Source organism: Pinus tabuliformis, chromosome X, assembly GCF_031772625.1.
Source record: "Pinus tabuliformis cultivar Carrire ecotype Pingquan chromosome X, CPIR1, whole genome shotgun sequence".
Classification (NCBI taxonomy): Eukaryota; Viridiplantae; Streptophyta; class Pinopsida; order Pinales; family Pinaceae; genus Pinus; species Pinus tabuliformis.
Genome location: NC_142308.1, coordinates 600,340,945 through 600,353,939, shown reverse-complemented (window position 1 = coordinate 600,353,939; position 12,995 = coordinate 600,340,945). Strand labels below are relative to the sequence as shown.

The following is a 12,995-nucleotide window of genomic DNA, read 5'->3' as shown; positions in this document are numbered from 1 at the left end:
CCTTTGAATGCCGGCCATGCTATCCACACGGTAGTCCCGCCTTTCACTTAGTAACTGCTCTTGTCTTGTCTTCAATAAAATATCGTATGCGCATGACGAGGAAAGTTCAAATATATTGGAATTGGACCGACCGATACAAATATATTGGAATTTGACCAAGAGCAGTAAGATCGATTAATTTATTATTTAATCAATTAATTTCCTATATTCTCTAAATTTAGATAAAAATGCCTAAAGAAAATACCACTTCTTTCTATATATATGATGATAGCCTGCCTCAGAACTTGCACAGGTCGCTCATTGCATGTATCAATTTCCAGTTGGATTCAAATCATGGCTGCATTGGATCGTCTGCTAATTAAGATAATTGGAATTGCCTTTACTTTCCTCTGCGTCATGAGGACCTCCGCGTTAAAGGGCGGGTACTGGCCTGCTGACAGCTACTCCTCCTTCCCTCCTTCACAAATCAACGCATCCCTCTACACTCATCTCTACTACGCCTTCGTGGATCTCCACGACCAGACGTTCGAGGTGGGCGTGAGTGTGGAGAATGAGCAGAGCATCCAACAATTCACGCCCCAACTGCAGACCAACAATCCGTCGGTGAAGACTTTGCTTTCCATAGGAGGAGGAGGAGATGCCACCATCCACACCAAGTTCGCCAAAATGGCGGCCGACGCCTCACTACGAAAAGCGTTCATAGGTTCGTCCATAGCTCTTGCCAGGAACTATTCCTTCCACGGCCTCGACCTCGACTGGGAGTATCCGCGGGATATGACGGAAATGAACAACTTGGGGCAACTATTGTCTGAGTGGAGATCTGCCATACAAGCAGAGGCTCAAGCCACGGGCAAAGAACCCCTGCTCCTCACAGCGGCCGTCTATTTCTCTAACAGCTTCTTCGCGTCGGACGTCGATAGAGAATATCCGTCGGCAGTGGACAAACTTGACTGGCTTAACATAATGGCCTACGATTTCCACGGTCCTTGGGAGCCGAATCGGACTGCAGCACACGCGGCCCTCTACGACCCTAATTCTAATATCAGCACCAGCTTTGGAATCCAATCATGGCTGGACGCTGGCCTGCCTTCCAGCAAAGTGGTCATGGGAATGCCCCTCTATGGCCACTCGTGGAAACTTCAAAACGCGGGGGAGATGGGAATCGGCGCCACAGCTACCCGTGCAGGGATAGACGATGGCTCCGTTACATACTCTGCTATTAGGGACTTCATTGGACAGAATGTAGCGACGGAGGTGTTCGATAACACCACCGTTTCGGCTTACTGTTACGCAGGACTCGACTGGATTGGCTACGATAATCAGCAGTCTGTTGCCAGGAAGGTGGTGTTTGCTAAACAGGAAGGGCTTTTGGGCTACTTCTTCTGGAACGTCGTGCAGGACACCGCCAATTGGGCACTCTCCCGTACAGGTAACCTTCTACAGTGTTAATTAATAATTCCATGATATTTATTTGATTCGTTCCCTATTCGTTTTGGTTTTAGTAATTTCATTTACCCTGAATTGAATTTGATTTGTGGTTATTTGTAAAATTTATGTTTGCAGCTTCGGGTACATGGGACGGATGAGGTCGACAGAACAGTTCTGCCACTACCGCATCTCTATAAACCGTCTGTCCATCGTTTGTGATTTTATAGGATTATTCTTAACAATACCATGTACAAATAAAGAATGCACTTGTGTCAGTGCAGATGGCCTATTTTCTAACCATTAAGTTTAGTTTGTTTTTTGGGTTGGAATATGGGGAAATAGTTTTTATTTCGTTTAAGTCATAATGTTTGGTTGTTTAAAATATATTTTTGATTATTCATATGGATTTAGTATTTTTTTTTTTTAAGTATTTGGATTGCAAAGAGTTTACAATTCAAATTTGTGATTCCAATAAATTCTTACTAAATTTTATTCAAATTTAAGAGGAAAATATGCCTAGAAAAAACTCCAAATAAATTACTCTTTTATTATAAATCATGTTTTGAATTTATTACCCTTACTAATTTGTTAGAGTTTGACAAAAATTGTTTAAACTTTTTTTTTGGAAGATTTAATGTGATATGACATATAAAGTTTAGAGCTATGAATTCAACATGTTAGTTGTGGAGGGTAGGAAGATAACAATTATTCTTCTAATCATTCAAAACAAACCCAAAACAAGTGTAATATGCAAAGTTGTTTCCTAGTACCTATCTTGTGTTATGAGAAGATTTTTAGGGAAAAAACAGTTCATAGCAAAGTGTAAATTAATCTTGAATTAAAAAAATAAAAATATAGAAATCTAAATATGCAGTATAACAATTGAATAATTGGAAATTTCAATTTGAACCAAAAAACAAATTAATGAAATGCTATGATGGTTTAGATTGTTTAAATATTATTATTAAATTTTAATTTAATAGGTTTTTAAAATGTTTTGGAAAAAATATATTTGTTAAAATTTTAATATATATATATATATATATATATATATATATATATATATATATATATATATATAATTTTCTATGTTTAATATGTTAATTGGTATTATTATAAGTGAAAAATGATGCACATTCACACATATCAACTACTTTATTAATTTAGTTGTGTTAGTTTTATTAATTTGGTGAAAATTGTTAAATTATGTGCTTGGTAAAAATTATCTGATTTAATTTGTTGATTTTGATAAATTCTTTCAGATGATGTGATTAATCCCAAAGACTTTATCAAACTATAGATCACAAAAGTCTAAAATCAAGCATTAATTGGTTGATATTAAAATAATTTACTTTTATTAAATATTGAAATATTTCTTTATTATTATGTTTTTTAATATTATATGTAACCTTTATGTGAACATAAGAGTTACAATCGCTTTCATATTGACTTGTAAAAATTACATTTTGACAAAAAAATATAAACTAATTCATTTTAACTATAAAATAATTTAATGATAATATGTCAAATCAATTCTTGTTGTTAGTGAAATTTTATTTATAAAATATTTTAATGATAATATGTGAAGTCAAATATTCACAAATCATGAGATTTGATTGAAATTTGGTCATAAATATTGACATTGATATGTGTACTATGATGACACTTGGTGGTATATAATTTTTTTCTTCTTAAATAATTTTTATTTACAAATACTATTTATAACCCCAAATATTAATCACTCCATCTATATAAACCAATGAAAAAATAAAAATTTAAATTTAAAAAATTTCAAAATCTATTTTTAATTTTCAAAATATTAAATTTAATATTTATTTTTTTCCATGTTTAATAAAATTTATTTAAAAATTTTAAAAACTAATTGAAAGTCAATGGACTGAAAACAAAAACAATAGAACCTACCATCAACAAGCATAATAAATTTATTTAACGTTTTTTTCTTTTATAATAAAAAACCATACCAATAATCATTTTTGTAAATTAAACTTAATCATCCAAATTTATAATAAAATTAATCTACACCATAATTCACCGTAGACGTTTCTATAGCGGCCCCCAGTGGATGGGGCGGCGTTGACCTTTTTTTGTCTTTTTTTCGAAAATTTAATTTGGATGGGTGCAATTCAATCTGGGCCAATAAAACTGGAATATGCCTTCGTCTGATTCTCATATTGAGGGTTGTGACGCGAACTAGAGCGAAGCGGATGAATAAAAAATTATTAAATTTGTCGCGTTGAACTCGTAACGTGGCGTGTCCGTTCCACTTTTTTTTTGGTTTGGGCTTCGCATGCCAGAGGCTTTTGTTCAACTTTGCCCAATATAGTAACAAAATATAGTAAGATCTCGGATTGTGTCTCAAGTTTAAATACATATGAATATATAACTAACCCATGTTTCAGCTACTCCGTTAAATTTAAAGCTTATAATAGACATTGTCGTTTGGATTTAGAGATTCATTTGAGTTGTAAATTATTTTAATGGAGCGAAATTTAGTATGAATTTATTTTTGTCCACAACACCAGGATTTCACTGGCTGGTCAAGTCGGACTTGTAAAAATGAAAATCATTGCTCTGTCTGAGCCACAACATGTAATAAAGAGTGCAGTGCAGAAATAAATCCAAAAGTCATGAGAAGAATTCAAAGGCAAGTTAATGTAATCTAATGGGACTTTGTTTGCAGTGCTTCATTGAATTTCTCGTCCTAGTAGGTTTTTCGTAATTTAGTAACCACTCTTTCACTATTTGTCTTCACATTATTCATCTGATTTTGTTTCGGTATATGCACTAGAGTGAAAAGGCTATCAATGACGGCATAGAATATTGGTGAGAACGTTGCGAAGGGAATACATAACTTAGCAAAGCGGTATATTGAGGGATTCTGTGAATCAGTCCAACGTTGGCTAAAAGTTTTTCAGAACGCTATTAGGGGAAATGCTTCTTGTTCCATTCAACTCTTTCAATACGTGAATATATCTCTTATTTTTTTTGCATCTTTTCTCCGGTCAAAATTTTGTATACACTGACTTCACTGTGAATTGTAGACAAAATTCTCTGCGTTGTGGAAGAGGCAGGGAAGGATGCTATGATATCTATTTCTACGGTGGAAATTGACAATATTAAACATAGGTTCAACAAAAGTAAGAGAAGAAATTTCCATTCTATTTGTAAGCATATTTCAATATTTGATATTAATGGAAGGAAGTGTTATTTCTATCTGTAATTTGTTGCATTCACGTTTAAGTTCAGATCAGTGGTATAGAGCGGTTTTTTATTTCTCTGTTTTTCTTTGCATGTCCCCAACGAAGTCGGGATATAAGGAGTTAGGGCTTGAACTGGTCGAACCTTTGCAAAACCAGCGTCATAAATCTCGACAACCTCCCATGGGGGAAGAAAAGAAAGATGAGGGAGTAGGATATCCTATCAAAATATTTCTCAAAGAGGCCCTCGAGAAACAAAGGAATGCGATGATGGATAACTTTCCCCAAATTCGTCTACGATTGCCCACCGACGGCGCATCCACATCCAAAAACCACTCTGGAGGCTTCACACCTTTTAAGGTACAAGTAAACTTTGACATTCCCATATTTGAGGGCCAAATAGATGCAGACGTCGTAGATAAATGGTTGAATATGCTAGAAGGATATTTTTCTGTTCATGATTTTTCTAGTCGGGAAAAGATTACTTTTTCTCTTCTCAAAGCTACCCCCCATGTCAAGGACTGGTGGGAAATCTATTGTGAGTAGAAGAATGAAAGTACGACCTCACTGTTTTCAGCTGCTCCCACTTGGAATTCATTCTGGGATGCCATCACATTAGGGGAATTTTGAGGTCTAAAATGGGCCTCCTAAGAAAAATGTACAACCAAAATAAACTTTTTAAGAACTAATAGGATTCAAGATGATGATGTCAACCATGGGGGATGATTCACCATTTTTGGAGTAAAAAGTAAAAAGATTAAAAAATAATAAAATAATAAAACTACTTTTTCAACTCGTATTTTCAACTTATCTCCTTAAGGTTTTACTGAAATTTCGAATGGGAGTACTCGTTGGATGCAAAATTTAATTTATCATCAAAGGAGTACTCATGTCGCATACTTTCGATGGACCCTGCTACACAAAAAATGAGAAATACATGAAAAACGTGATTGCAATAATGTTTTTCATGTATTTCTCATTTTTCATGTAGTAGAGTCCATCAAAAGTATGAAACATGGGTACTCCTTGGATGAGTAATCAAATTTTGCATCCAACGAGTGTTGTCTCTCGAATTTGAGTGAACCCATAGGGAGATAAGTTGAAAAATTAGTTTTTTCATTTTTCTCTTTAAAATTTGATGATATAATCTAATCTTATTTTATTATTCCCACTACTGTCTTATAATTTTCTTAGGAGACCCATTTTAGACCTCAAAACTCCCCTAATGAGGAGTAGTACTAACTTGTCGGAAGCTACAAGGAAAAATACATAAAGTGAACCATGCTACAGTAGGGAAGGGACCAAGATGTGTCAGAGTTTACCAATGTTTTTCATACCCTTCGTACAAAGTTGGGTATCAAGGATTCTGAAAAACATTTGGCACTCAAGTATCACGACTGCCTACATAGATACATCCAGGACAAAATGGAGTTCCTGGACATCTCCTCACTTGGCACGGCATACGAATATGCCGTCAAGATTGAGCAGAAGTTTAAACAGAAGAAGCGAGACTTTGAATCTGCGAATCTAAAGCAAGGGAAAGGTGCCCCCAAACTGCATAACAAAGGACAGAGCCAAGGCAGAACGGCCCAAGACAACCCGTCAAGGCCACAAGCAAAGGACAACAGTGTGAAGCCAAAGAAGGACACAAGAAAGTGGTGTGAGTTCCATAAGAGCTCCACCCACAACACAAGTGAGTGCCAGGCCAAGCGGTCACAGGTGGCCGAGTTGAAGGCTTCTGAATCAGATGCATGTTTCGACTATGAGTCAGAACCCAACAAGGGGAATGACAAAGATAATTAGATTATTGATGCAGAGCCCAATGTTACCGTCGCCACCACAAAGATCCAAAAGGAGGAACTCGAAGATCCAGAGGAGGAGGAGCCAAAAGAACCGCATTACAGCAGAGGTCATCAAGCAGCTGGGATTACCAACCACAACGCACCCACAACCGTACACCATTGGGTGAATTCACCAAAGACAGGATCTGTGCGTGAGCCAACAATGTCGCATTCCATACAACATCAAGCCCTTCATGGATGAGGTATTATGTGACATTGCTCCCCTCAATGTTTGTGATGTATTATTAGGCCAACCATACTTGTGGAAGCAACATGTTGTGTATGAGTTAAGGCCTCGCACTGTTATTGTTACATTGGGAAATAATTTGTACAGAATACCAGAGGTAGCACCACCTATCGCCATCTCTTTGGTTACTATGAAATAATGCAGTAAACTCATTTCAAAAACTGGGAAATTTGTTTTCCTGATGATACCCCCTCAAGGAAAGAAGAATATGGTGGCCACGACATCCAGACAAGGCCCCTCCACACGACAACAATAGATGGAAAAGGTCATAGAGGAGTACGAGGACATCTTCACCTCCCCCACAGGGGTGCCTTTGAACTATCAGGTCAAGCACTCCATTGATCTGACCCCAAGTGCATCGTTACCCAATGGACTAATATATCGACACTCCATTCTGGAGAACGATGAAATCAAGAGGCAAATTCAGGAGTTGTTGTAGAAAGGTCACATTCGGCCGAGTTCATCACGCTGTGGGAGCCCGATCGTGTTGGTACAAAAGAAGGTTGGGACTTGGAGACTCTATATTGATTATCGAGCGTTGAACAAGATCACTGTATGGAATAGGTACTCGATCCAATGGATTGATGACTTTCTGGACCAACTCAAGGGGGAAAAATATTTCAGCAAGATTGACTTGAAGTCTGGATATCACCAAGTACCCATTGAACCATCTGATGTGTGGAAGACTGCCTTCAAAGCTAAGGAGGGCCTTTTCGAATGGTTGGTTATGACTTTCGGGTTGACGAATGCTCCTGCAACCTTCATGAGGCTGATGGATGACATCTTGTGGCCATTCACCAACTAATTTGTAGTGGTATACTTAGATGACATCCCTATCTTTAGCTAGAGTTGGGAAGAGCGCCTCCACCACATCTGACAGGTTCTCCAAACACTGCGGCAACACAAGTTGTGTGCCAATTTGGAGAAATGCACTTTTGGCATGACCTGAGTTCAATATCTGGGATACATTATTGATGAACGACGAGTGCATGTGGATCCAGCCAAGATCCAAGTCATTCAGGATTGGCCAGCCCCAACCACTCTGACAGAGCTTCGTAGCTTTCTGGGTCTTGCCAATTTTTACCACAGGTTTGTGTTGGGGTTCTCCCATATCACTTGGCCCTTGAGTCAAGTCACCAAAGGAGGAGCGAAGGAAAAATTATTTTGGTCTGAATCTCAACAGAAGGAATTCAGAGAGTTGAAACATTGCCTTTGCTTTGCACTAGTGCTCACATTACCAAACTTAGAACAACCATTTGAAATCGAGATAGATGCCTCTGACTATGCTATTGGGGTAGTCCTTACTCAACATGGGCATCTAGTGGCATATCGCAGTGAGACACTTTCAAACACAGTCCAAAAGTATCCCACTTATGACAAAGAGATGTATTCCATTGTGTAGGCCCATCGACAATGGAAGCATTACATTTTAGGGAAGGAAACCATCATCCACACATACCACTGACCCCTACAGTTCATACAAACACAAGGGAAGTTGCAGAATGATTGCCAACAAAAGTGGTCCACATACCTGCAACAGTTCCATTTGAACATCAAGTACAAGAAGGGCAACATAAATAATGTTGCAGACTATCTCATTCTACCACCAATCATGGCATTAAGCACCGTTCTCAACTCTTGTGGGCACGAGACTTATGATTGGCCACTTCTCTGCAAAAGCGACCCAGAATTCAGCCACACATACAATACACTCTTGGAGGGTCAGCAAGTTCCAGATTTTCACCTCCAGGATTCTCTGTTACGCCACTTGGGACACCTTTGTGTTCCTTCAAGCAAGCGTGCGAAGATAATTTGGGAAGCGCACTACAGTTGGGCTGCTGGGCACTTTGGGGTCGAGAAAACGTGTCAGTACTGCAAAAGTATTTCTATTGGCTGAATCTTCGACAGGATGTCAGGAAGTACATTAGATATTGCATTTCCTGTGCAATTTCCAGACTGATCATCATGAAGCAAGGTATCTATATTTTGTTGCCTATCCCTAGTCGACCTTGGGAATCCATCTCCATGGATTACATGTCAGGCCTTCCTCTACTAAGAATGGAAACGACTATGTTTTTGTGGTCTTCGACATATTCTTGAACATGGCCATTATGGCGGCCTGCAAGAAGAGTATCACAATAGAAGCCACTGCTCCACTCTTCTTTGATTGAGTGTGGGTACACTTTGGGATCCCACAGTCTGTCATCTCAAATCGGGACAGTAGGTTCCTTAGTACATTTTGGTCCAGTCTTTGGTCAATGTTGGACACCAAGCTCACTAAGTCCACAACTTTCCATCCCCAAACTGATGGCTAGGCAGAGGTCGTCAACATGATGATCGTACACATTATGCGCATGTGCAACTCAAAGCATCTATGCACATGGGATGAGACCTTCCCCTATGTCCAGCACAAATACAATCGAGTTCTCCACAACTCGACTGGCCATAACCCTTTTCAGGTGGTCTTGGGATTCCAGCCACTATGTCCCATTGATGTGGCCATACCATTTGTAGTGACTTCGACAGATTCAGCTCATGTCCAGTCTGAAGCCGATAAGGCAAATAGCTTCATTAAGCACATTCAACACATCCACCAATAGGTCCAGGACATATTTGGAAAAGCCAATGCTAAGTACAAGTAATGGCATGATCAGCGTTGGTGGCATGTAAGTTCCAAGTGGGCAACGAAGTTTGGCTACATTTGCAGAAGAAGCGCCTCGCTGGGCCCCACCACAAGATTCTCCCGCTTCGATATGGGCCATACACCATCACCAAGGCTGTGGGAGATAATTATTTTGAGCTCAACATTCCCCCCTTCCTTGGCCTGCACTCAATGTTTAATTTGGATCACCTCTGGCCATACTTTCCACCATTACTGGACGCATCCCACATTATAGAACAACTCACACCAACAGAGTTAAATCTAGACCGCATGCAACAAGATGCAACTGATCGGATCATGGACACGTAGATCAAGAACACTAGCCATTAGAAGATCCATCTGTATCAAGTTGTCAAAGCCGACCAACTCCTGCAGCAAGGAAAATGGCTCACCAGGGACCAAGTTCAGCAAAAGTTTCTTCATATCATGGAGGAACTCAACGCAATGGAGACCATTGCTTCCTAAGGGTGCATGAATGATCCAGGTGGATATTGGTGACCACCCACCTATTCCACTTGGACCCCCACCATTGTTCTGTCAGTTTTTTTCAATTTCCTAGGTGGATATTGGTGGCCACCCACCTATTCCACTTGGACCCCCACCATTGTTTTGTTAGCTTTTTTCAATTTCCTTAATTGTAGCACATTTTACTATTTTTGGAATTTTTTCAGGTCCTGAACTTCCGAAGCCATTTTGAGGCCCTAAACAACATTTTTTTAGCAATATCCTTTTGGGTGATTTCATTTGAAACCATGTTTTTTGTTGTATTCCTAAGAGAGATATTTCCAAAGAGGTATCATGCGTGTCAAACGGAAATAATATGACCAAGTTACGACCCCGGGAAGTTGGCTGCCCAACTAACCCCAACGGGGCCCATAAACTCTTTGTGTTAAATCTCCTCGGGTTAAGGTTTTGGTTGCTTAGGGTTTTCTCTTATTGTTCAATAATAAAAATTCCCTTGAACCTCATTATAACTCATTTCAAAGGCATGTAGCTTCCACATCTCTTCTCAGAGATAAGCTACCATCGCACGAGCTAGTCTCATTTCCATTCTGTTTGTAAGAATATTTCATTATTTGATATTAATAAAAGGAAGTGTTATTTCAGCTAAATCTCTGTATTTATGGTTATATCTGTAATTTGTTGCGTTCCTATTTAAATTCGGATCAAAATCCCAGGGTCGCTGGCACATGGGATGGATGATGTCAGAATAACACTTCTGCCACTGTCGGACCTTTATAAGCCGTGTGTCCATCATTTGTGATTTTATAGGATTATTCTTAACAATACCATGTACAAATAAACAATGCACTTGTGGCAGCGCAGATGGCCTATTTTCTAACCATTATAGTTTAGTTTGTTTTTTGGGTTGGAATATGGGGACATAGTTTTTGTTTAGGTAACTCGGCCACCATCATTAGGTAAAATACCACTGAATCACGAGGCTCTTTTGTCTTTCATAAATATGCAACTAAAAAAAAAACTCTGGACTACATCCAGTTACACTAAAAACAAATATAATCTAATAATTTGTTACTAATTGTAAAATTATTTAATGTGTGGGCATTTAGGGCCGGTAGCATCATCGGTTGATTTTTCTCAGCAGTATTGTTGGTGCTACAAATATTGTGGCTGTTGGTGCATCAGGTCGTAGCCGCTATATGGAACAATAATAATGTTTGGGTGCTTTGGACGCTGCTACATAACAACGATGACGTTAGTTATCTGTTATATGTCATGATGCAACTATGGATCTAAATATAGGAAGAACTGATCACTGTTTAAGTTTTCTCGTTTATATCTGTAGAGAGTTTACAACTCAAACTTGTGATTCTAATAATTTTTTTATTAAATTCAATTCAAATTTAAGAGGAAAATATGCCTAAAAAACTCCAAATAGACTACTCTTTTATTATAAATCATGTTTTGAATTTATTACCATTACTAATTGTTAGAATTTGAAATTGTTTAATTTTTTTTGTAAAATTTAATGTGATATGACATAAAGTTTAAAGTTATGAATTCAACATGTTAGTTGTGGAGGGTAGGAAGATAACAATTATTCTTCTAATCACTCAAAATAAACCCAAAACAAGTGTAATATGCAAAGTTGTTGCTTAGTACCTACCTTTTTAGACAAAAAGCAATTCATAGCAAACTGTAAATTAATCTTGAATTAAAAACATAAAAATATAGAAATATAAATATGCATTATAACAATTAAATAATTGGAAATTTCCATTAGAAATTAAAATTGATATGTATGTAAACATAAAATAACATGTTTCCAAAAAACCAATTAATGAAGTGCTATGATGGTTTAAATTGTTTAAATATTATTATTAAATATTTATTTTAAAGCTAGGCAAGCTTTGTACCATAAAAAAAAACATTAATATAAAAGATTAAAATTAAAAAATAAATATATGTAAATAGTTTTGGGATAACTAAAGAAATGTATATGAAAGTAGAAAAACAATGAATGGAAAGATACACTGTATTGTTGTGTCATTAAATGATGTGTTTAAAGAGTGGTTTATTAAATTTTAATTTAATATATATATATATATATATATATATATATATATATATATATATATTTTTTTTTTTTAATTTGGAAAAAATATATATTATATATATATATATATAATTTTCTATGTTTAATATGTTATTTGGTATTATTATAAGTAGAAAAAGATGCTCATTCACACATATTAACTACCTCATTCACATATATCAATTACTTTATTAATTTAGTTGTGCTAGTTTCATTAATTTGGTGAAAATTGTTAAATCATGTGTTTGGTAAAAATTGTCTAATTTAATTTGTTGATTTTGATAAAGTCTTTTCAACGATGTGATTAATCTGAAAGGCTTTATCAAAATCAATATGGATAAAAAAATCTAAAATCAAGCATTAATTCGTTGATATTAAATTAATTTACTTTTAATAAATATTGAAATATTTTATTATTATTATTATTATTTAATATTATATGTAACTTTTATGTGAACATAAGAGTTTTACATCTCTTTCATATTGACTTGTAAAAAACACATTTTGACCAAAAAAAAATAAACTAATTCATTTTAACTATAAAATAGTTTAATGATAACATGTCAAATCAATAAAAATTGTTATTAACATTTTAATTATAAAATATTTTAATGATAACATGTCAAGTCAAATATTCACAACTCATGAGATCGATTGATATTTGGTCATAAATATTGACACTTGGTGGTAATTTGTATTTTATTTTTTATTTTTTATTTTTCTCACAAACACTTTTTATAACCCCATAAAATTAATATTAGTCACTTCATTTTAATGACAAAATAGAAATTTAAATTTTAAAAAAAATTCAAAATCTATTTTTAATTTTCAAAATATTAAGTTTAATTTTTAATTTTTTCAAAACTTTAATAGGCTTTATAAAATCTATTTAAATTTTTTAAAGCTAATTGAAAATCAATTATTTTTTACAAAAAACAAAAACAATATAACCTGTAGTTTAATAAATTTAATTAGCTAGGACAAGCACATGAATAAATATGGTTGATATACATTGTAAGCGTCAATTTAATATATGCTAGAT

The 12,995-nt window shown here is 35.9% G+C and overlaps 1 protein-coding gene across 1 annotated transcript; it reads left to right on the top strand.

The window, feature by feature from the left end:
- The first annotated feature begins 301 nt into the window (after nucleotides 1-301).
- LOC149141460 (class V chitinase-like) lies at nucleotides 302-1,793 on the top strand. Its single transcript, XM_089448060.1, has 2 exons — nucleotides 302-1,429; nucleotides 1,564-1,793. The coding sequence occupies exons 1-2, from the start codon at nucleotides 334-336 to the stop codon at nucleotides 1,584-1,586; spliced, it is 1,119 nt and encodes a 372-aa protein (XP_089304186.1). The 5' UTR covers nucleotides 302-333; the 3' UTR covers nucleotides 1,587-1,793.
- The last annotated feature ends 11,202 nt before the right edge of the window (nucleotides 1,794-12,995 follow it).